The sequence below is a fragment of the Aspergillus welwitschiae genome (genome assembly GCF_003344945.1).
Source record: "Aspergillus welwitschiae strain CBS 139.54b unplaced genomic scaffold BDQ94scaffold_4, whole genome shotgun sequence".
In the NCBI taxonomy this organism is placed as follows: Eukaryota; Fungi; Ascomycota; class Eurotiomycetes; order Eurotiales; family Aspergillaceae; genus Aspergillus; species Aspergillus welwitschiae.
This window is the reverse complement of record NW_020798698.1, coordinates 547,342-569,784: the sequence shown is the minus strand read 5'-3', so window position 1 is coordinate 569,784 and position 22,443 is coordinate 547,342. Positions and strand designations below refer to the sequence as shown.

The following is a 22,443-nucleotide window of genomic DNA, read 5'->3' as shown; positions in this document are numbered from 1 at the left end:
ATATAAAAGCAGATAATATTCTCCCTATATAAATTCCTCTCACATGGCACATATCAGGTGGTCATTCAGGAGCCTGCATGTTTCAACAAGCTATGAATGACAGTGACATGTGCATCATCAACCCCTGCTATCTCTGTATTGGTTAGCGATCTTCTCAGTAACATGAGCCCGTTTCTGATTTGACGCGGTTGCCGCCTTTTCCAGCTGGTCCTCTTCATGCGGATTTGGCAACCTGAGAGAACTGGGTTCGTAGGACTTTCCACGCTTCTCTCCTGACCTTACACCCTGTTTTCTCAGAGCTTCGGCCTGGGATTCCCCGAGGTTAAGTCGGTATGCAGCTTCGTCACGACCTGCGTTCTTGTCGCCTGGAGCCATGATGATAACTGAGTGGTGTTGCTGGATCACTAAAGCAATGGTAAGTAAGCCTAAAAGTTTCCTGATAGGATCTTTAGCCTCAGGAGAATGCGAAGAGATTGAACTGAGGATAGCAGACGAGATGATCTGGTATCTCTGGTTGGGATCCCCTTGTCGAAGAGGACGAAGGGGATATTTATCTCAAAGGTTGGAAGAACTGTTCAACAGTCCTTTTGTCTATATCAAGTGCTCCTAGGATGATGCCGATGAGTATGGTGTGCAGTGAGGTGGAAGATATCTACGCATTGTGGTGAGTGAAGGAATACTCCTACCAACACCGGTACAAAGCAACGGTACCAGAGTGATAAACTTCTACCTTTCTATGCCATCTTAATATTTATAACTATGTTACAAGCTAGAAAAATACGAGGAACGGAACCTTTATTTCAATATAGAATCAAAACGCTGCTCAAGCTCCTTATATCTCTCGGGGGGTAGTAGGACAAGTAATGGCTCTTATAGCTAATATACGTAGTCGTGAACTATACGACGGCAATCGCCCTTAAGAAGCCGCAGCACCTTTGGATAGAATCCAAAATCAGACAGAGTAGGAAGGCTGTGTGATTCATTAGATCTATTGTTGGATCGCGGAATAATTCTCTCGTTTCCTGGTCATTACTCTACCTATCATCTACATCCCAACACATGTATATACCAGCTGACAGCCGTCTATGGTATTCAGTTAGAAGGAGAAATAATTATACTCGGGTCCTATCGCTGAAATCACGGCATTTCATTGTCTCGCTCGCAGGAATCCAGAGTGCTCAAGCGCCAACGTCCATGCTTAGCAATATACCCTGGGCAAGTGGCTGTCACCGTAGAATTTGCAGGCATTTACCGATGGCAAAAACCTCTCAATTGGTAGTCTTGACGCTCCGTGGCTGGATTACATACTACCTCACCTCAGCAAGCCGACGCAAAGGGTGCGCGGGGCTTTGTTTACAGAGTACAAAGTAGTATTTGCCAGATCAATCAACATCTCGTTAATGCTGTGATTCATAGCACTTGCGGGACCCCCTTCCCCCCGAGCGTTTTCTACCCAGAATCTATTATACACTTTATCTAACTACATAATATCCAATCACTTTTTCTTTGTACAGCAGCCTTGAAAGAAACAATGGATCCATGCATAGATTTCGACGATGCTGCCTGGGAAAGAAGCGAAGACATCGCAGACAGCTGGAGATGATGTACGGACAGTTTGCAGGTATCCTCCTGCAGCTGAACAGGCTTTCCCTACCTCGAATTGGGTCTATGGAATGTCTTGAAGAATTCTCCTACGAAGTGGACAACAGACCCCTGTCGCTTCATATGGATGAACTTGTCCGTCTGGGCACGCTACCACGGTCAGCTTTGCCAGACAGCACCTTTAGCACCTCTTCATTCTATTTCGATAACCTTGCGATAACCTTGCTGAACTTCATATCGAGCATATGAAGCATCAGCGAAATGATTCGGTAGAATCCGCTACCGATCCCCGGCGTAAATATATTGCCAGGCAGTTGTTTCGCAGATTGGCAAAGAATCGTCTACTAACTGCATCTAGTGTTGGCGTGGGAGCCTGACGAATAAGGTGTTATTAGTTGAGCTTTATTTGTAGGGTTTAATAAGCAAGTCATGAAAATATTGTATGGATCCCAGGGCTAGGATGGTCCAGGCAGCTTGAGCCCTCTACTGAATAAGGACTGGCATTTACTCCTCCCGGCCAACTGCCGGACTGATCTGCATTAGCTCCTTTCATAGGCAATGTTCGGGTGTTATTTTACCCGCTCATTATAAGCCGAATGATCTATCCGTAATATGTACAGCACACTACGGTGAAACAGCTATGTGACGGGTCATAGCAATTCCCTGCCTTTAGTGCAGGTGTAGGCAACAGAGTTAATTTATAAATGCCTATGAAGCACTGGATTACTTTTGCAGCAAGAACGCGCAACCTTCACACAGCTCAAGCTGCAGCTACCAAAGGGGCTGTGTTGAATTACTTGAGGGGTAGTCTAGCTCTTTTTAGATAGGAGTCGAGTATCATGATCGACACCATACAGCGCGGGATAGCATGTGTGACGATGTGATTGGCGGGTGGGCTACAAAATGGCTATCCCCGCATCCGTGGCGGCTATGGGGTAATGATCGGTTGGTGGTCTGAAAATTGAGTCCCCCCCCCCAGTGCAGTAGGGAGGCACGACTCGGTCGGTAATTCTCATCATTTGTACAAGGAAGAAAATGAAAGGTATAGTGCAATAACCAGATTGCTTCTCAATTCAAGATGCTATTCCGTAAAAACTAAACCAGCAAAATCCCCCGTTAATTCCATAATCCCGAAACCATTCCTCATCTCTTCCGGAGAGTTAAAATGAATCCCAAACTCCTTATGCACCATTATTCATGAAAGCCGTAATCATATCCCACGCTAAGTGTGCTGCAATAATTGTCCCCTTCCATCAAGGATGTTCACTGAAGGTCATAGACGACCAGCGCCCGTTCAATATCTTGGACTGTTTCTTTGTCGCCGTAGGCGTCCATCAGGGCCCGGTTCTTTCGGAGGCGTTCCTCTTCTTCGCGGTCGAACTGGGGCTGGCGAGCTTGGTTTTCGAGGTGGTTGGCGACTCCGAAGCCTATAGTTAATGGTTAGATGGTGGGAGCTGATTCATGTATCGCAAGGGAATGTACCGAGAGCTATGACGCCCATGAGCGGGAGATACCTGTATTCATTAGCTATTATTCAATACGTCATCTGGGGAAAGAAGGGACACTCACCATCTACTAGGCTTCTTGAACGCGGGACTTAGAGCAGGTCTCTTGATGAAAGGCTGCGAGCCAGAGGGAGAAGCTGAGATATTCATGGTTGGTAATGTTGTAGCGATGATTTGAGGTTCAGTTTAGTTGAGTTGGCTTGATAAGTGTGAAGCGCATGCTGGAGGATTCGGTGACGGCTAGACTATAGGTTTATTTATAAGATGGGGGGAGTTCCCGAGGATCACCTTATTTTCGGGTTGAGGGAGTGGAGAGTATCCTGATTATGGCATGATCGGGAATCGTCATACGATGGATTTGCCGATCCCCCTCAACGTCACGGCATACCTGCATCATGCATCACATTCATTTGAATCATGTTGCAGCTGGGAATAGCAGATTGAATTAAGGATTGGCTTGTGATAATTACAACATTCCCTATGTTTGCTTGCCACTGGGCTGGGGTCTTGACTGGGGAGGATGAATACGATATCATGCTTCACTATTTGGTAGTTGGTGCGATGAATAGCATCTTTGTCCTTGTTGTCTATATAATCTGCCTCCTTCTCTGTCTTTCTCCTCCTTTTCTTCCTCATCATTCTTGTATTCTCAATCCAAGAACATATAGCCACTTGCGGCACTTGCATAGCAATATAGGACTAAACTTTCTCATACATTGAAGCGACCCGTTCAAAGAGCCTACTGGTCGCGTGAGCAGCATGTTTTATCCCTACAAGATCCTATCCTGAGACTATATCGCTATTTGCCTCCTGGAAATTCCCGGGGGGTACGACTGTCATGGAATCAACTGGCGACATGTATAGTCATGGCGCTGGTGAAGCACAGCGATTCAAACAAACTCGGTAGTACAAATCCAGACAGCATACGGTGGTAGGCACTTTATCTTACCATCACCAATTGCACGGAGAGATGGAGATTCCCAGAGGTAAATTTGACACTATAAAGTAGTACTAATTCTCTCTAACCTATGGCTAGAGTGGCATGCGAACTATACACCCACTGGACCATCTTCTTTCTCAATACCATTCAAGTTGGCAAGAGAATTGGATTCGTCTCGGTTCTTCGGGGATTTTACTACTGAAGATTGGTAAAAGCTTACTACTGAAATACTACCCAGCTTTCCAAGACTTCCTCCTCTTGATCAGACAGGTCCGGGGTTGGCCACCTATCGCTAACCCTAATACTACCTTATGTGGTTGGGGAGAGCTGTTGAGCTCGGCTCTTGGGGTGCCCGAAGCAATGTTAGGTTGCACAATTTGGATGACAGGCTCGATATAACTGCAACTTTCACAATCCACTCGGCAGTAATCCTTACGTATCTCCCCAGTACGACTTTAATGCGTCCATTCTTGAGCAAGTCAACTATATACAACTCTATGTTCCTTATATCGAACACAATCTGGGGATATGCAAATTGAGGATACCTCCTCAAGCTCGAGAGATCCAATAATCGGAGGATCATAAAACCCGAAGAGCCACCAACGAGGACTAGATGCGCTGAGACACTGGTTGGAAAGCATCAGGACGCGATCCTGAGGAGCATAAATATACTCTTGAATGCTAAGTGTGCATACATCTCGACGTTACAATCCTCATTCATGCACTTGGTCAATCGAGCATGAGAGATGCTCCAGCAACTTAGTCGTTCTGCAAGCATGGCTGGGGTTCCCGCTCTAGCAAATTGCCTCAAAAGGTAGCAGGAAAAAGCAACTCTTGCCGGATCACTGTGCTATGTCCGATTTACAGGCTAGCACTGTGTCCTGTTCTCTTGGATAATGATATGGCAAGTTGTGGCTATTACGATGTGCAGAATTCATGGATGCCTGGAGCGAGCCCGACATCAATCAACGCCAGTACCTCGGGGAGGTGTCGGCATTCCTGCAAACGGACGTGGGCATGTCGCATGAGAAAGTGGAAGCGGACATGACAGCCTAATGGTTATATATTAAAACTGCACAACGGCCAAAGAGTGGGCCTGCGCTCTTTATCTGCAGTGTCTCTATTGACACAGGAAGAGCGGAGGTATATATAAAGAAGCAATCTCTGCGAATGATGTCCTGGCTTTGAAGACAATGACAGAATCAAGGGAGCCCAAAGGACAAGACATCCTTCGCAGGAAGGAAGACTCTTTTCATCATCTATGAACTGAATGTTTATGATCGCCGCTTCAATGTCTTTAGGACACCATTTGCCTACTTATTTGCACCAAGTCAGAACCGGGCACACGAAGAAGCTGATCAAAGCAAACCACGGGTGTATACCATTTACTGCTCTCATTGACAATTTGTATTGCCGGGACCGGATAGCTCAGTGGCAATATTCATACACTGTCTACAGACTTGGGAGAATATTTGGATTGTCGGGTCGCTACCCATACTACATATCCAACTCAATGGGAGTGTTGAGTCGTCTTCCTGGCTACGCGGGCGTTGTGGGGACGGGTCAATTAAAGAACGTTCGTCCGTGGAGAGGGAGAGGAGCGGAAGGAGGAAGGGCTTCCTCCAGATTCATACGTTTCATTTGATTTGGCATTTATAATGCTTGACCAGGAAGTTCATTGGAGCATGGTGATACCGTTCTTGAACCAAGGATAAAATCTTTGAGATTAGTAACTCAAGATCTGGTAGAATACATGGGGCCTCTTCGGCAGTGACTTTAGGCTATGATGGATGACAGAAACCTTCAAGACAGCCCGATTGTGTATGGAGATCCAATCCTACAGGGTTTGGACTCCGTGAACATCGAGCGTTTAACAAAGGAAAGCCCAGACAGGACCCAGACAACTCCCCTTGAACGCTGGGCAGCAGTTTTTCAGCTATTAGCATATCGGCCATGAAGAGAAACTCGTTCCTCTGCCACAATCCACCAGCGAGAGCATACATGCCTTTATCTTATAACATACACCCATACCACTGCATCATAAAGATTCTGATGGACTTCGATGACTTTATGCGGAATCTAGCTAGCCAAATGACTGATCTTTTCATCGTCAATTGATATCGCGACATGTCTAGGAATACCACCGAGTCTATGGAACATGTCTTGCAAGACTAGCAAGACCGCAAGACTCGCAAAATACAGACGACAATTAAAGACTGATATACTGTGGCGTCTACTGTCTATTGACAACACACCCTAAAGATGAAATCCTTCAGAAAAGCCTCTCGTTTTGGCAGAAATTAGACCATCGCGGAACCGTCTGCCTCATCAAGAAAGCTTTACCTGTAACCGCCTTGAGGCGAAGATAAATCTGTCGTACAGATTACAAGCGTCAACAATGCATCCTTATCTTTCTTACAAGCTCTTTCAGACTTGGGCACTCCGTGCAGATGCCAAGTGACGAGTCAGAGGAGGAAACCGACAGCAGACTTCGGTACATCTTCATATAACATATGTCAACGGCAATACATCGCATATACTGCTAGCCTGCTGGAGATTCGATCATACCTTGCAAACACGCTCGAGAAAGGATCTCTCAATCAAAGAACCAAATATATTAATCTAACAAGAACGGCACAATGGGGCGCATTGAACACCGACGGTTCCAGAACACTGTATATGGATACTCAATCCAGGCGTTCTGCAGCTTGGAAACCTCAACATTGTGCGTATGCACTCAAGACAATTCTGTGAACAGCATAGGCTTCGCCGGATACAGCTTTCCTAATCTCCTGCGTCACTGCCAAACAGATAAACCCCTGCGTTACATATAATGAAGAGCACATCCCGAAGACATGATTTTCCTCATTCAGATCTCAGCTACCAAGCTAAATCGGAGTCGATCAAACCGCTCCCTGATCTGCGGAGCGCAATTACTTACTCCCCAACCATTGTTCTCTCGCCGCATTAGCATTCTCTTCTACCTGGAGGAACATAGGTCCAAACATGACGACAAGCTGGAACCTTGTTGTTCTGAGACTGCTATCCAGCAGTAACGTATCTTAAAAATGGAAGTCGGATGATACACCTAGCGTTCTTATTGCATTTGCTTTTCTTTCTTCCGTCTCAGGTGCCGGCCACGTTGTTTGTTTGTCAAAGGACATAACCAGATCCTCATGGAATATATATACTAGCATATTCAGCTTCAATCTCCAGCGAAGCGATCAAAAAGACAGGAATGCCATCTCGCAATTCCAGCGCAACATGCCAGATATCTTCTGACAATACCGGTATTTCTACTATGGTAGAGTACAAACTGATGAACAATGGAAAGGGTTACTCAGTCCCTGTTTGGACGACGAACCACAAGATAGGAATGGCTACCAGACAGGTATTCTGTTCCCTCACTCTGTAAGCGATCAAGCAACTACAGATATAATCTCTCGTCATGTGGCGTTCTGGTTGTTCAAAGAGCAACTTTTCAGTGTGCATCTACCTTATTTCCTCTGGGAATGTACGAAAGTGACAGCGGACGAAGACATCATTACTACCAAGTCCGTCGCCAGATCCCCCATTCTCAATCAAGAGAAGAGGTTGATCCAAAGCCTTTACACAAGAGCCGACGGACGGTTAAACAACCCCACGCATAAAGTTGCTATCGGCTCCGTCATTCGGCAATTTCTTGAACCCGTTTCCTCGAAACCCGAGATGGGTCATTCTTTCTGGAAATTTGCAACCACCGATGGCCAAACTATACCAGAAAGGAGCCTTTACCTTTGTCCTCTGTATATTGATTTAGCGAGGACGCACATATACATTGGAAATGTGCCTTGCTAGATGGGCTCAGCGACATTCCTAAGCACCGTGTCGCGCTTCTGCCTCGATGAGAACCCTGCATATGGGTTAGGTTAGTGCATCTTTGGTTGTCTTACTGTTGTGGTGGTGAACAGTGACTATATATTCTATGATTTGGGATACTAGTATCAGACAGTGCTTCTTTTACTTTCTGCTGGGTCCCAGAAAATCGAAGGTCGGTGTGTGGGTGTGCTGGGATCGAATAACGAGGGATTGATTAATGTAGGCTATGTGTGTTGATCGAGACATGTGTCTCTCGGTGACAAAATCAACTGGACTAAAACACTTTGTTTCTGTCCTGTTCCAGCGGCTATTGCCGGTTGGGGTATAGGGGAAACCGCTTCTGCTGGTAGGACAATCTTTTCTTGCTGTTAACTGATAGTAGTGAAGTGCCAGGTCTGTGTCTACCATAATGACAAGAACGAAGAACCATTTGGAAGTTGGGTTGATTGTGGTGAGATGGATATTCTTGATGTTATGGTGTCGCATATATCAGGGAAGATATTGAAACGGGAGAAGACGGTGGGAGACTCTATGATCAGACTACTGACTTGGTGTGCATATTACTTATTAAGAACCAGTCATGTGATTCTGGATGATCCAAATAAGAGCAAGTTACATGGTGCTATTCAAATACAAACTCTTGAACCAATATAATCATCTTAATTCATCTAACTATTTACGCACTAACCGCGGCCTGCGCAGTCCCCTCGACCTCCTTGACCTTGACCTCATCCTTAACATGCTCCCCCTCAAAGCTCTTCATGGGATAGAAACCCCACTTCTCAAACATGGCCCTATCCTCATCCCATCCATTACACTCGGTCGTAAGCATCTTCTCGCCCGTAAAAACGGCATTAGCTCCCGCCATAAAACAAGCAACCTGCTGCTCCTCACTCAACGAAATTCTACCCGCAGCAAGTCTCACAATGGTAGCCGGCATGACCACTCTCGCGGTAGCGACCGTCCTAAGAATCTTATCAAACGAAATCATCTTCCTCTCGCCAAGCGGCGTTCCGGGAATCGGCACAAGAGCATTAACCGGGAAACTCTCCGGATGCTTCTCCAACCCCGACATCGTATAAATCAGCCCCACGCGATCCTCATCCTTCTCACCCAGACCCAAAATTCCACCGGAGCAGACATTAATGCCGGCATCCCGCACATTTTCCAACGTCTTCAGTCTCTCATCGTACGACCTCGTCGTGATAATCTCCGGATAAAACTCCCTTGATGTATCCAGGTTATGGTTGTACGCCGTGAGTCCCGCGTCTTTAAGTTCCTTGGCTTGTGCTTCGTCGATCATTCCGAGTGTAACGCAGACTTCCATCCCCATGCCCCGAACTCCAGAGACCATGGATGTGATGTTCTTGAGGCTAGTCTTGCGGCCGCGCATGTCGCGCCAGGCGGCGCCCATGCAGAACCGTGTGCTGCCGTTGGATTTGGCAATCCGGGCGGCTTCGAGGACTTCGTCGACTGGGGACATCTTGGTGGCTTTTAGACCCGTTTGGTAGCGGGAGGATTGTGCGCAGTAGGAGCAGTCTTCGCTGCAGCCGCCCGTTTTGATGTTCATTAGTGTGCACATTTGGATGGCGCTGGGGTCGTGGAAGCGGCGGTGGACTGCTGCCTATATTTAGATTATCGTTAGTGAGTGTTACGATATCGTGTGATTTGGTGAGGATTGGAGAGGGAAAGGGTATGGACGTACAGCGGCATAGGTAAGTTGGTTCAAGGGCGTCTCGTAAATCTGTTGAATCTCTTCGCGGGTCCAGTTGGTGCGTGGTGCCGTGGCGGCAGTGGCTTCACGCAGAGCAGGTGGGATACGGCTGGCGATGGCGGCGGCACTGGGGGAAGTGGATTGCACGGTGCCGTAGCTGCGGCGGAGGAGGACCCCGGGGAGGGTACGGAGAGACATTGTTTACTCTTTTTTTTTTGTCTTTGTTTGTGTGTGTGTGTGTTGTGTATAGATGTGTAGATGCGGGAGAAGTATGTGGTGTGGTAATAAGTTGGAGAGAATTACTGGGGAAGATGGAGAGAGAAGAGGGGAGATGATTGTTGACAGTGAGGGAACAGACAGGCAGTGACTGTTCCAGGCTACACACTATTAATTAACAAATTACTAGTCAAATAGTTACTACGGAGTCCTCTCTCCATACTGCTAACTAACACCTCGGGTGAAAAGAGGGGCAGCAGCACAGCACTATCATCTCACAACAACCGGATTAACATTACTGGGCGATGATAGTTGGCCAGCCAGTCAGCGCCGATCGAATGGAATTAAGAAATTAAGCATGAGTGTTGCGGGTGGGCGACGCTTGTTGACCCCAACCGGGTGGTGGTGTTCAACGCGGGGCCACAACATCCCAGGTAGCAGTAAACAAGTTGGCTGATTTGACTCAGAAGAGATGGTGGTGTTGATTGAGCTGATTGACTTTGTGTTCGGTGAGATGATTTGGTTTAATTGATGGATCAACTCTTGATTGAGATAAAATTAGGCATAGGAGAAATGATGGCTGCTCGGAGAGAACTGGCTGGGGGGTTGGCTTGGCTGCATGTGCTTTGCTGGGAGCATCCCACACTGACTCCCTCGCTCACTCCCTCACTCACTCACTCCCTCACTACCTTGCAAGATGGATTATGACGATGAGATCCACTTGTTACGGACCAAAGGAGCTCCGCTGCAGCAATTCGGATCACAGTGCCGCTGATTGGCTGTTCTCACCCAAACATTCTGGCTCTGTTCGGGCCGTCGGTGAAGACGCGATTGTTAAGCAACGAGGATCGGAATCACAGGGGAAAAAAAACTTAATTCCTTCTATGCCAATCACAATTCATTGTTGTCCGTTATGTCATATCTATGCCTACATACTAGTCTAGTAGTAAGTAGTGACTGGTTCTATCCATCGTTTGTATCGTGTATGTATGCAAGCCATAAGTACAGATCTCGGAAGAATCTTTTTCACTCCAACAACGCCGCCCGCAGCACTTCCTCAATCTCCCGTAATGCCTCCGGGGTCGAGGTGACACTCGCCATCAGGTACAGCACATTGCCCAGCACGCGTGAATGCACCGCAAAATGCTCCCCACCCGCTGCCAGCCGTTGCTGCAGTCCTTGGGCCGCCGTCGATGTGTATCCTGCCGAGGCACCCCCTCCGGTTAGCGGCTATTCTCGGCCAATAAACAAACGAAATAGTGAATCAGGGATCCAAACTCACCTCCGCCCTGAGTATCCTTCAGGGCAATACTCAAAACCGTCCCCAGGGCAAATAACCCCTCCACTGCCGGCGCATGGGACAGCTGCCCTACCAACCCGTGCGACCAGACGCTCCAGACCTCCGGTCGCGCCCGGGGCACCGAGGGGAGCCCCGTCGGCTGCCAATCCCGCCGGTACTTCTCCCACGCCCCACTGCGTTCCAGCTGCTTCATCGTGCGCAGGGAGTCCACCGCGACTTGGCACCCAACCGCGTGCGCCGTGTAGCTGTGCCCGTGCAGCAGCGCGTCGCTCTTCTGCGGACTCGAAAACGCCGCGAACACCTCGTTGCTCGCCAGGGTCGTGCACAGTGGCACCAGCCCGCCCGTCAGCAGTTTGGCGTTGACCGCGATGTCGGCCTCCACTCCAAGGAACGAGGCCGACGATCGCTGTCCCAGCCGGTACAGCCCGGTGAACACCTCGTCGAAGATGATTGGGAGTCCCGACCACGACGATCCTCCCGCCGCGCCTGCAGTGGCGCCAGGGGCAAAGAGCTCCGGGTGACCGCGCACCACCTCAGCCAGGCACCGCTGGAAGAGGGGGTCACTAAATGATTGGTCAGTATGCGGCGTGTACACTACCTATCTTGTTTGCAACTGTTAGGAGAAAAACTCACCAGAACAGCATGCCTCCCGCTCCCAAGATCACCGGCTCCATGATCAGCGAGCCAAATTTCATGCCCCGCTGCTGCACCAGCTCTGCAATCGTCCCCCGGATGTACTCTTGGTAGCGCTGTCCGACCTCCGAGGCGACCCGCGTCTCCAGATCGAACACTGCATCCAACGACAAGTACTCCAGGTCGGCACCCAAGGCCGACCGCTGACTCTCCGGGATCTGAACCTTCCACACTCCCTGTGACATCTGCACCTGGGGGTAATCGAACCAGTAGCCCCGACCCCGGTACCACTCCACCTTCTTATTGTATGTAGAAGGCTCTGAGCAGTCCATCACTCCGATCGTATCACCGTGGTAGCTGCCCTTGAGGCCCAGGATGCTAATCTGCTCCTGGCTGGCATCCCAGCCGTACCGGTCACATGCCGCCCGAAGACCCATCTTGATAGCCACCTCCATGCCCGTGCTGCCATTGTCACTGTAGAAGACCTTTTGCAGACGCGGGTTCCCGACCGTCTGCAGCAGTGTCTCCGCCAAAGTCAACGCAGGCTCGTGGATATTCCCGGGGAACATGACATGACCGTAGCGACCTGCAGCGTACGCCGCAGACAGGGCCAGATCGGGGTTTCCGTGCCCTAGTCCTTGTGTCCACCACGAGGCGGAGCCATCGAACGTCGCGCGCAATCCACCCTGCTGTGAAGGCTCCGCGGGCTTGTAAGTCTGGAAGAAGTCGTCGTACGCAGAATCAATCACCGTAATATCCTTGGGCGCCATCCCGTGGTGCTGCGTGAACGGATACCAGATGGTTTCGTGAGCCCGACCGGACATGGCCTCCAGGCGCTCAATTCTGGCCTCATTCTTCGCTGTCATCTCCTCCAACAACCCAGCTACATCAGTGCCCCGCGCCACGCGATCGTAGTACCCTGCCATGGCCTCCTCATCGCGGGCCAAGGCATCTGCATCCCGCGACGGCGGTCGCGCTGGGGGGTGCGGCAGCGGCACCAGGGGGATGCTCTTCTTCTGGAAATAGGTGCGCAGATACTCATGATTCTGGTAATAATCATCCTGAAACAGTAACACAGAATTCACATCATACCCGCGCAGTAACAACGACTCATACGCCGAGATGGAGGATGAGATGCCGCCGAGGCGGGAGTCCGCAATCAGAACAATCGGCAGCCGTAAAGGCCGATACAAATCGGCCTGTGAATTGCCATTGGGGCCCGGCGAGTGTACGCCGCCTGCTGTTTCAACGAGGGCAAAATCAATGCCCTTTGCTGCCCAGTCGGACAGGGTCTGGTGGATAGAACCGATGATATCATCATCCCGCGGAATCTGTCTGCTGTCAGCTCACTCATCCATTTTGCTCGGCTGTTGGCGCATTGCACCACGACAGAGTCAGAGGGATTGAGAATCGCACCGTCAGCTGCTTTTGCTTCGCCGCAATGTGTGGGCTGACGGGCTCGTCGAATTGGTACAGACACTTGGTCAGCGTGCCCGGGGCGTAGCGTCGGATGTGTCTGGGCTAGTAGTGAGCGGGGTTGAAACATTACTAATTGTTGGAGGCCTGACTATCTTACCGGTCATCTGCATCATCCAAAGGACCAGTTGATACAGGTTTCAGGAAAGCAGCCTGGGACTGGGAGTTGAGGCGTTGGATGGCATTGCAGAGAACGGTGGATACAATGGTCTTGCCGACGTCGGTGTTGGCACCGTAGACCTGGTGGGCGCGCAGGGAACGCCAAAGGGCGGCACCGACGGGGGGCATGGCTGGAGGCAGCCAGGGAGGAAGTTGGAAGAATTAAGAATAGAAAATATAAATAAAGCGGCAAGGGGAAAGGGGAAGCTTAAGGAATTGGTACTTTTATTTTGTACCAAGTATATGGCTATCAAGAAAGTCACTTTCACTCTTTAGGTTTCCCAAGATAAGGGTGGATTGATGACAGCGGGATATGCAGCCTGCAAGGCGGAAAAATAGCCGAGGCAATCAATGAGGCACTCAGGCAGCCTGCCACTCAATCAGGCATCCAGCCGACATTCAGAATAATTAGCATCATAATACAGGGCAGTACTTTAGTTAGCAATAACTACCAGGTTAGTTAGTTAGTTAGTTTCCCTCCCCACCGGTTGAATTCTTGATCTCCCCCAACAGTCAACCCACAACATCCGCCGAACGGGTTCAATTTCTGTTATGTTATTGCTACTATCTAATGCTGCCTTCCGTCCCGAGGTATCCATCCATTTCCCACCTTTTTTTCTTTTCCTGGCCTGCTCCGAAAGGCCCCATAACGCTAGAGAGCCACCAGAAAACCAATCGAAACAAAAACTGCCGCTCAGGCAACCAACGATGAAGATGAAATGAACCAACCCATCGATTGTTGTTTCGGAGATTACCCAGATGGCTGGCTAATGCCAATCCCACTGGTAAACTACGTACTAAGCTACTACTAATCCAATTGACTCCGTCAGGCACACGCCCTGCTGGATCCACCCGGGAGTCAGTTGGCAGTTGGTGTGAAAATCCCCTCCCTCTCTCTCTCTCCACGCCTTTCCGGTGTGATGGGAAACTAACTGATTATTAGTCTAGTTCAATTAGTTCAGTTTGCTAAGGGAACATGGCGGAGATCTGGCCCGATTTCACATTCGTCTTTTTATCTACTATCTGTATATCTAGTTATCTAGTGTCTTGAATTCCCCCGGAGATTAGTAGACGATACTACTACTAGTATGTTTGGGATTCAATTTCATTCTCGTCTCGATTTATCTACTCTTTCACTTCATTGATTCCTCTTCCTTTCGCTCTTTTTCTTCTTCAAAGAAGCATTGATCAATTACCCTCACTAGCAACCTCTCTCCTCCCTCACATAAACATACACATACACATACACACATCCCCAATGGATTCCTCAAAATCCCCTCCCTCCCTCCGCACCTCCCTCCGCGCTGCCCTCCACCGGCGCAAATCCAAGCAATCCCTCCGCCGCCTAACCCTCATCCCCGAAACCTCCACCGACTTCTCCTCCAACGACTTCCTCTCCCTCAGCACCTCCCCTCTCTTCCGCGCCCGCTACACCTCCCACCTTGCCCAAGCACCCCCTTTCTACCCCTTCGCCAGCGGCGGCTCCCGCCTACTAACAGGAAACTCTCCCTACGCCGAAGCCCTAGAGTCCTTCATCGCAGATTTCCACAACGCCCCCAGCGGACTGCTCTTCAACTCGGGCTTCGACGCAAACGTAGGCGTGCTCTCATGCATCCCTCAACCAGGGGATATCATCATACATGATGAGTACATCCATGCTAGTGCGCATGAGGGAATGCGGTTATCCCGCGCGGGCAAGAAGATCCCCTTTGCGCATAGCTGTCCCCAAAGTCTGGAAGATGTGTTGAGGAGAGAAGTGGAGGGTGATGAGATGGTGAGGAACGGGAAGAAGAATGTGTTTGTGGTGATTGAGAGCATTTATAGTATGGATGGGGATATTGCGCCGATCCGGGAGTTCGTGGAGGTGGTCGAGAGGGTGGTGACGGCTGGCAATGCGTATTTTGTGGTCGATGAGGCGCATGCCACGGGGGCGTTTGGGCCGAGGGGAGCGGGCGTGGTGCAGGAGTTGGGGGTCGAGGAGAAGATGTTCATCCGTGTGCATACGTTTGGGAAGGCGTTGGCTAGTCATGGGGGTGAGTTACCTTTATCTCTTTTCTTTCTTCTCTTTCATTTAAGGATCCAGCGGGTTTGATTACTGACCTTGATTTATAGCCATCGTGCTCTGCTGTCCCGACACAAGAGAGTACCTCATCAACTATGCCCGCAGTCTCATCTACACCACGGCTTTAGGGTTCCCGTTCCTGGCGTCGATTCGCACAGCGTATGAGCTGCTGTCGGAAGGGGAGACGGAAGAGGTATGTTACTTTCTGGTAGTAGAGTTCCCATTGATTGCAGCGTATCGCTAACTTGTACCACCAGCCGCAACGAAACCTGCAACACCTCATCCAATACCTGGGTAGCCGTCTGGACGGCCTTGGATCCTGGGATCCCGCTATCTTCGAAGTGGACCATTTCCCGCGCTCGCCTATCTTCTCGCTGCGCAGTCCCGTGCCGCGCCAGCTGGCGGCCGCGTGTCAGCAAAGAGGGTTCATGGTGCATCCGATCATGTCGCCTACGGTGCCCAAGGGGAAAGAGCGGGTAAGGGTGTGTTTGCATGCGGGGAATACGGTCGAGGAAATTGACGGGCTGGTGGAGACTATTCTCGAGTGGTTGAATGGGCGCGAGAGTGAGAAGCGGGTGGCGAGGCTTTAGTTGCGTTACCTTGACTATATGGGCAAAAGCATCTTAAGCTGTACATATTATTAGCTGCATTTGAAAATTTCTGTTCATATCATATCGAGCCATGCTGTAAACCCAGTCCTCTAACTCCATATCCATAGCCATATTCCTTGTTGCTCCCTCCCAGTGTAAACTCCGGTAAGCCATGAGAAGCGTAGAGTTCCGTTGGATATCAATTCCAGTAATAAAAGAAAATAACAACTCCCGGTATGCATTCCTCCTTCCTAGTTCCTCCAGCTTCTCATCTACAGAATCCAGTAGTTGCGGCAGGTCGGGCACGTCGGCTCCAGGGTGTCAAAGGTGTCGAGCCACTGCTCCAAGCATGCCCGGTGGTAGTTGGTCCCGCAGGATCCCCGGCACCAGACCAGAAGGCCGTGATCGTAGTCCGGGCCGGCAAGTTCTTCGTCTACATTCACAGTATGTTAGCACCGTTCAAGTATAGAGTTGGTGAAGTCAAAAGAGCTTACCGTCCAGTTCCTCCCATTCGTCATCCTCATCGTCGTCCGTTCGCCCATCGTCGGACATGTCGCAGCGCATACTCTCATCCAGATACGGGAGAAGACAAATTCCGCAGTCGCCATCCACAGGGCGAGGCTTGACGCGATGATGCTTTGGGGCGGTAGGTGAGTCGCAGTACATAGATATAGTGTTTGGTCCAGACGGAAGTGGTCTCGGACTTCCTTGATGGGCGGGGTGAGTATGGCCCGAAGCGATCAAGGTGCTGCTGACAAGCTGGACAGCCGGGGTGTGGGGACGGTGATGGAATGCAGAATTGGCGTGCGGAGAAGGGGAAGCACTGCTGGAAGCTGAAGGTGAAATCGAGGTGGTAGCAGCAACAGGGTCGCCCGCGGGACGGATGATCTCGACTCGGGGTCTTGGGCTCTGCACGTGGTGATGATGGTTTGCACCCATCCCGACCATGCCATGCTGGATGGTGATTCTGCTCGATGAGCCGGGCCCATGGTGGGTGGTTGTCAGGTTGGTGACCGCAATCCCACTACCCGTAGCCATGATGGTGGGGTTGGGGGCCATGTGAAAGTAGCTGTTTGACATGACTGCGATGGGAGCGCCGGATCGCTGCTCAGCTAGATACCGCTGCAGTTTCGCTTCCCACTGGGCGACCAGGGTCAAGAATTGGTATCGGTGCTGGTTGGGGCAGAGAAGGAGGCTGGCGATGTCGACAAGAAGCGGATCGACAGCGGATATGGAAGAGGTAGCTGCAAATACGCGGGAGCCTCGTTCAATCAGGGAGTGAGCTTCCTGACGCTTCTGATAGCTGATCAGATTGTTGCAGCGACGGTTGTAAGAGTGCGAGAGACCGAGACAGTGGTGATCAGCTGCAGGATTAATTTTCAGAATGTCAGCCAACTGATAACGAGAGGAGGACGCCATGATGACGGCGGGGTGATTAGTCGTTCGCGGGGCTGCTTAGTCGGCGAGGCAGAAGAGGAGATGGGGATGAGGGGGAGAGAATGAAGGCGCAGATGAGGTTCACGAGTAGCACCGAGACCGGCGAGAGCAGTGAATGGCAGTGAATGCAAAGGGACGTGAAGAAAGCGCCACGACAGCAGAGGGGCACCCATGTGGCATGGTCATCATTTCTCGTACCTGATCGCTAACTATGCGAAGCTAAGCTTCAAGGCCCGATGGAAATGCAGGGCGAGCAGCACCAAGCCCCAAGTTCGGGATGGAATCCGGTAAAAGGGTACCAAGGGGTTTGAAGAATGACGATGATGAGAAGGAAGGCGGAGATGGAAAGAAGGAAGATGGGTTTGGCCAGGATGGATGGACTCATGCTTATGCCATGATGGCTTCAGCGCAATAAAAAGCGGAAGACTCCGAGACTCACTCGGCGCGTGATCGAGGGGTTTGGCTGGAGGGATGCAATCCCGCTGAGTTGGTTGGATGGCTGGCTGGTTGGATTGATAACACTTTCTTGTCTGGTTGCCAGCGATGAATGGAATGAATGCGTTTATTATCTTGCTTATCCTGCCTTTCTCCCCCTCCTTGTTTCTCCTCTTTCTTTCCCCGCACGTGGTCCATCACATTGTCAACCTTCATCTGCCATCACCACCACTCATCTTCCACCTCCCACCTCCCCCATGGATACCTCCCGGGACCTCCCAGATATTCTTATCGTGGGCGCTGGCATCTTTGGTGTCAGCACAGCCTACCATCTTGCCCAGCAGCTCGAGCGACCGTCACAGATCGTCCTGTTGGATCGCGCCGCCCCACCATCCACCCCCGCGGCATCTACCGATATCAACAAGATCATTCGTGCAGATTATACCAACCCTCTCTACGTCGCTCTGGGTTTCGAGGCTATCGAAGCGTGGAAGTCGCTGCCGTTCTTCCAAGATGCACAAGTCTATCACCCTTCAGGGTGGATTGCTATGGAGGAGAAAGATAGCGATGTCCCCGCATTGATAAGGAAGAACTTCCGCGATTATGGTCGCGGCGACGTCTTCGAGGAATGGACCGAAGAGCAGGTCCGTCACGCATGGGGCGGACTGCTCGAGAAAACAGACTGCTCCCCGTTCGGCTCATACTACTACAATTCGTCCGCCGGCTGGGCGGACGCAGGAAAAGCATTGCAGCTGATGGCACAAGAAGCGATCAAGCTGGGAGTCCGATATGAGGTTGGGGAAGCACGCAGAATTGTTCGTGACGAAAAGGGAGTCAGTGGTGTTAAAACAGCAGACGGCACCATCTACCATGCTCGAAAGGTCTTGTTGGCCACAGGTGCATGGACAAGTCAGCTCATGTCCTCGGTGGAGGATGACTTGGACCTGCCGGAACCAGACCGAGTAGAGCGACAGGTATCAGCGGCGGGAGTAACAGTCTCGCATTTTCAACTCTCATCGGAGGAGAAATCCAGCTATTCGCAGCTGCCGGTGTTTGTCTACGGAGGACAAGGTGGGTTATATCCTGGCCTGGCGTGGACAAGCTGACCGACTCAGGAGAGGTCATTCCCCCCACTGCGGAGGGGATCCTCAAGTTTACGACCGCCGCTTCGTTCAGGAACACCATCCGCACTGCGTCCGGACACGAGATCTCAGTGCCACTAGCAGACCAGGTTCATGTTCCTGAGGCACTGCAAGAAGATCATCTGCACGCCATTCGACCGCGTCTGCCACAGTTCCTCGAGGACCATCCCCGCCCCGACTACTGGCGCATATGCTGGGATGCAATTTCGCCCAGCCAGCATCCGCTCATCACCCGCCATCCAGACAACCGACTATCTAATCTATATTTCGCAGTAGGAGGATCATTCCACTGCTACAAGTTCCTTCCGACCATTGGCAAGTACGTGGTCAACACTTTGAACGGGGTGTCGAACGGACGCGAGAAGGACGAGGCATGGACGTGGAAGGAGCATCACCCAGATGAACGAGGAGTGCATGCGCGATTGATCCCGGAGAGAGAAATTCGAGATGTTGTCTAGAACCTACGTAGATGCAGCCTGCTTGTTTGCTCGAAATCAAGACCATCAGCAGCTCAGGCATGCGCAACCGGACAAACTTTAGTCGGGGGCAAACCACTCTTCACCGAGAAGAGTATATATCACACTGCGGCATTCTCCCTTGCATACATCACACCGACTCAAAAAAGGAAGCCCCTGGATGATCTGTCATCACTCTTCCCTCCGATCTACGCCCCACCAAGCCACAGAATAGTGCACAATACCATGGTAGACAGCTAGAAACCTGGTAACCGCAGCACACGTGTTGCATAGATAAATAACCGATCCGTTGGGGCAAAACACTGGGTCATCGCCAGAGCGGGTGGGAACCGCAACGTTGGACCTCCTAGAATTATGGATCCTGAAGAAGCTCCGCGACCCACTCCGTTCCAAACATTCCTCTCTTTCCCTCCCCAAAAAAGCAATTTGAGGGCCAGGTAATTGACCCGAGGTTGAGAACGAGAGAGAGGAGAAACTGACCGCACCCCCGCCGCATTAGCCCTTGGGACACCGGTGATTTGCTCCCCGGCGCCTCCCTGCATGATGTCCGGATGCGGAGAGACATACATAGTAGCTTGGACCGAGGATATGGTCGGCAATGGAAATCTATCTACCATCTCCTCCCCTCATGCCCTGACAAACTAAATTATCTCCAATTTGACATTCAGTTCCTCCCTTCACTGCATTTCCAGCGACACATTTGGTAACCGGCCTGACCATGGCGTTAGGTGATCACCCCCAACCCCGTGGACATGTATACTATGTAGGTCGTGTAGCACAGCGCTAACATCCATCCCCGCGCAGCAACATCAACAGCGGCCGCAGCCATCGCTCTAGCCGCCTACCTAGATGCCAAATTTCACCTCACCAACGATGCGCGCAGCATGCTAGCCATACGGCGCTCCCTCCGCAACACAGAAAAAGCCACCGCACAAGGGCAGCTAAGCATGTGGCCCATCTTCGCAGCCACAGCATCGCAGTACCCCGACATGGTCTGTATCTGGACGCGCGAGCAGTCCTACACGTACCGGGAAGCCCTAGCCACGGCAGCCCGGTATGGCCACTTCTACCGGTCGAAGGGAGTGCAAAAGGGCGACCTAGTGGCGTTCTACCTGCAGAACCGGGCGGAATTCATCTTCGCCTGGTTAGGGCTCTGGAGCATCGGCTGCGCCCCCGCCGCCATCAACTACAACCTGACTGGCGATGCGCTGGTACATTGCCTGTCCATCAGCGGCGCCAAGTTACTGCTAGTTGATCCGGAGCCCAATTGTGTGGCTCGCATCGAGGAGCGACGCTCGACGATCGAGAATGAGCTGGGCATGCAGCTCGTCACTGTTGACGACGCCTTCAGTAACCATTTGCTTTCGTTTCCGACCTCCGTGCCAAACGATGGCCAACTGGCCACCCACGTCCCCGGCGCATTTCCCGCCATCCTCCTCTATACGTCCGGCACAACGGGCCTGCCGAAAGGCTGCGCCTTCACCACCTCCCGGTTGTATTCCACCCAGGCCATCCGCAACAGCAGCATGACCAACGTGCCCGGCCCCGGCGGGGATAGGTGGTACAGCGCGATGCCGCTGTACCACGGGACATCAGCGATCGCAATGATCACCAACATAGTAGGCGGACACAGCATCGATATCGCGCCCCGGTTCAGCGTACGCAACTTTTGGCCCGACATCCGGGCCTCACAAGCCACGGTCTTCGTGTATGTTGGCGAAGTAGTCCGGTATCTACTGGCCGCGCCACCATCGCCGCAAGATCGGGACCACGGGGTGCGCATGATGTACGGGAATGGACTGCGGCCGGACGTGTGGGAGCGGTTTCGGGACCGGTTCGGGGTGGCCGAGGTCGGGGAGTTTTTCAACAGCACGGAGGGGATCTTCGGGCTGTTTAATCTCAACCGCGGGCCGTACACGGCAGGAGCTGTCGGACATCATGGGTTGTTACTGCGGATGAGTCTGAAGAATACGTATGTGCCGGTTGTGGTGGATGCGGAGACGGGGGATGCAGTGCGCGATGAGAAGACGGGGCTGGCCAGGCGGGCGGAGTATGATGAGGGCGGGGAGATCTTGGTCAAGGTGCCGGATGAGACGGCGTTTCAGGGCTATTGGCGTAATGAGGCAGCGACGAAGAAGAAGTTCATGAGGGATGTTTTGGTCAAGGGGGATTTGTGGTATCGGTCTGGAGATGCGTTGAGGAGGGATAGGGATGGACGGTGGTATTTTCTGGATCGCTTGGGGGATACGTTTCGGTGGAAGAGTGAGAATGTGTATGTTTTCCTTCCTATCTTACCCCTTGCATTGTGCTTATTTGTCATTGGGGTGTTGACTAATTGCTTTGCAGGTCTACAGCAGAAGTGGCCCAAGTGCTGGGCCAATATCCTGGCATCCAGGAAGCCAATGTGTATGGAGTGAAAGTGCCTCATCATGAAGGCCGTGCAGGATGTGCGGCCTTATTGCTCAGTCCCGAGGCGCGCAGCGGGTTCGACGGGCAGGGACTGGCCCGGTTCGCGCGTGCACAGCTGCCGCGGTATGCGGTGCCGGTGTTCTTGCGCGTCGTGGAACAGTCGTGGCATATTCATAACCATAAGCAGAACAAGGGGCCGCTGCGCCAGGAGGGCGTGGAGCCCGGCAAGTTGGGATCGAAGGTGGTGCAGGGCCACCGCGACCGGCTGTTTTGGTTGCCTCCGGGCGCGGAGGGTTACATAGAGTTTGGTGAGAAAGATTGGCAACGTCTCGCCGTGGGTGAGGCGAAATTGTAAATAACAGGCAGAAGCGTATATATATATGACGATTCATGACCATGCTGATATATTAGGACCTTGGGGGGAGGTCTTATTCATGTTTTAGTATAACTAACTAGTCGCGATCGGAGAACTGACTCGTGCAGATGACT

The 22,443-nt window shown here is 51.3% G+C and overlaps 8 protein-coding genes across 8 annotated transcripts; 3 read left to right on the top strand and 5 right to left on the bottom strand.

Moving 5' to 3' along the window:
* Positions 1 to 117: 117 nt before the first annotated feature.
* On the bottom strand, positions 118 to 375 carry BDQ94DRAFT_166670 (uncharacterized protein; the record flags this gene model as incomplete). The annotated part of the gene is made up of 2 exons (XM_026770602.1): positions 118 to 133; positions 185 to 375. The coding sequence occupies 2 exons, from the start codon at positions 373 to 375 to the stop codon at positions 118 to 120; spliced, it is 207 nt and encodes a 68-aa protein (XP_026630500.1).
* A 2,490-nt stretch (positions 376 to 2,865) lies between these two features.
* Positions 2,866 to 3,257, bottom strand: BDQ94DRAFT_166669 (uncharacterized protein; the record flags this gene model as incomplete). The annotated part of the gene is made up of 3 exons (XM_026770601.1): positions 2,866 to 3,029; positions 3,085 to 3,116; positions 3,172 to 3,257. The coding sequence occupies 3 exons, from the start codon at positions 3,255 to 3,257 to the stop codon at positions 2,866 to 2,868; spliced, it is 282 nt and encodes a 93-aa protein (XP_026630499.1).
* A 5,263-nt stretch (positions 3,258 to 8,520) lies between these two features.
* BDQ94DRAFT_136518 (biotin synthase) lies at positions 8,521 to 10,065 on the bottom strand. The gene is made up of 2 exons (XM_026764874.1): positions 9,611 to 10,065; positions 8,521 to 9,529 (listed from the first exon to the last, which is right to left on the bottom strand). The coding sequence occupies exons 1-2, from the start codon at positions 9,815 to 9,817 to the stop codon at positions 8,582 to 8,584; spliced, it is 1,155 nt and encodes a 384-aa protein (XP_026630498.1). The 5' UTR covers positions 9,818 to 10,065; the 3' UTR covers positions 8,521 to 8,581.
* A 533-nt stretch (positions 10,066 to 10,598) lies between these two features.
* On the bottom strand, positions 10,599 to 13,881 carry bioDA (adenosylmethionine-8-amino-7-oxononanoate aminotransferase). Its single transcript, XM_026764873.1, has 5 exons — positions 13,345 to 13,881; positions 13,185 to 13,284; positions 11,769 to 13,099; positions 11,118 to 11,698; positions 10,599 to 11,037 (listed from the first exon to the last, which is right to left on the bottom strand). Exons 1-5 carry the CDS (start codon positions 13,530 to 13,532, stop codon positions 10,862 to 10,864), a joined length of 2,376 nt encoding a protein of 791 aa, XP_026630497.1. The 5' UTR covers positions 13,533 to 13,881; the 3' UTR covers positions 10,599 to 10,861.
* A 717-nt stretch (positions 13,882 to 14,598) lies between these two features.
* BDQ94DRAFT_136514 (aminotransferase class I/II-fold pyridoxal phosphate-dependent enzyme) lies at positions 14,599 to 16,094 on the top strand. Its single transcript, XM_026764872.1, has 3 exons — positions 14,599 to 15,436; positions 15,516 to 15,658; positions 15,723 to 16,094. The coding sequence occupies exons 1-3, from the start codon at positions 14,662 to 14,664 to the stop codon at positions 16,053 to 16,055; spliced, it is 1,251 nt and encodes a 416-aa protein (XP_026630496.1). The 5' UTR covers positions 14,599 to 14,661; the 3' UTR covers positions 16,056 to 16,094.
* Positions 16,086 to 17,596, bottom strand: BDQ94DRAFT_90342 (uncharacterized protein). Its single transcript, XM_026776813.1, has 2 exons — positions 16,550 to 17,596; positions 16,086 to 16,488 (listed from the first exon to the last, which is right to left on the bottom strand). The coding sequence occupies exons 1-2, from the start codon at positions 17,472 to 17,474 to the stop codon at positions 16,328 to 16,330; spliced, it is 1,086 nt and encodes a 361-aa protein (XP_026630495.1). The 5' UTR covers positions 17,475 to 17,596; the 3' UTR covers positions 16,086 to 16,327.
* A 522-nt stretch (positions 17,597 to 18,118) lies between these two features.
* On the top strand, positions 18,119 to 19,654 carry BDQ94DRAFT_90330 (NAD(P)/FAD-dependent oxidoreductase). Its single transcript, XM_026776812.1, has 2 exons — positions 18,119 to 18,998; positions 19,043 to 19,654. Exons 1-2 carry the CDS (start codon positions 18,185 to 18,187, stop codon positions 19,525 to 19,527), a joined length of 1,299 nt encoding a protein of 432 aa, XP_026630494.1. The 5' UTR covers positions 18,119 to 18,184; the 3' UTR covers positions 19,528 to 19,654.
* A 775-nt stretch (positions 19,655 to 20,429) lies between these two features.
* BDQ94DRAFT_182800 (putative very-long-chain acyl-CoA synthetase family protein (CefD1)) lies at positions 20,430 to 22,309 on the top strand (the record flags this gene model as incomplete). The annotated part of the gene is made up of 2 exons (XM_026774241.1): positions 20,430 to 21,817; positions 21,892 to 22,309. 2 exons carry the CDS (start codon positions 20,430 to 20,432, stop codon positions 22,307 to 22,309), a joined length of 1,806 nt encoding a protein of 601 aa, XP_026630493.1.
* Positions 22,310 to 22,443: the final 134 nt, after the last annotated feature.

What these genes read in the sequence shown, in the direction of transcription:
- BDQ94DRAFT_136518 (XM_026764874.1), bottom strand. Translation starts at nt 9,817, where the DNA reads ATGTCTCTCCGTACCCTCCCCGGGGTCCTCCTCCGCCGCAGCTACGGC. An exon ending in ACCAACTTACCTATGCCGCT is followed by an intron (nt 9,530 to 9,610) that starts GTACGTCCATAC and finishes ATCTAAATATAG; the next exon opens with GCAGCAGTCCACCGCCGCTT.
- bioDA (XM_026764873.1), bottom strand. Translation starts at nt 13,532, where the DNA reads ATGCCCCCCGTCGGTGCCGCCCTTTGGCGTTCCCTGCGCGCCCACCAG. An exon ending in GCGGGAGGCATGCTGTTCTG is followed by an intron (nt 11,699 to 11,768) that starts GTGAGTTTTTCT and finishes CCAATCATTTAG; the next exon opens with TGACCCCCTCTTCCAGCGGT. An exon ending in GAAGGATACTCAGGGCGGAG is followed by an intron (nt 11,038 to 11,117) that starts GTGAGTTTGGAT and finishes GTGCCTCGGCAG; the next exon opens with GATACACATCGACGGCGGCC.
- BDQ94DRAFT_136514 (XM_026764872.1), top strand. Translation starts at nt 14,662, where the DNA reads ATGGATTCCTCAAAATCCCCTCCCTCCCTCCGCACCTCCCTCCGCGCT. An exon ending in GGCGTTGGCTAGTCATGGGG is followed by an intron (nt 15,437 to 15,515) that starts GTGAGTTACCTT and finishes CTTGATTTATAG; the next exon opens with CCATCGTGCTCTGCTGTCCC. An exon ending in CGGAAGGGGAGACGGAAGAG is followed by an intron (nt 15,659 to 15,722) that starts GTATGTTACTTT and finishes TTGTACCACCAG; the next exon opens with CCGCAACGAAACCTGCAACA.
- BDQ94DRAFT_90342 (XM_026776813.1), bottom strand. Translation starts at nt 17,474, where the DNA reads ATGGCGTCCTCCTCTCGTTATCAGTTGGCTGACATTCTGAAAATTAAT. An exon ending in CGAATGGGAGGAACTGGACG is followed by an intron (nt 16,489 to 16,549) that starts GTAAGCTCTTTT and finishes CTGTGAATGTAG; the next exon opens with ACGAAGAACTTGCCGGCCCG.
- BDQ94DRAFT_90330 (XM_026776812.1), top strand. Translation starts at nt 18,185, where the DNA reads ATGGATACCTCCCGGGACCTCCCAGATATTCTTATCGTGGGCGCTGGC. An exon ending in GTTTGTCTACGGAGGACAAG is followed by an intron (nt 18,999 to 19,042) that starts GTGGGTTATATC and finishes TGACCGACTCAG; the next exon opens with GAGAGGTCATTCCCCCCACT.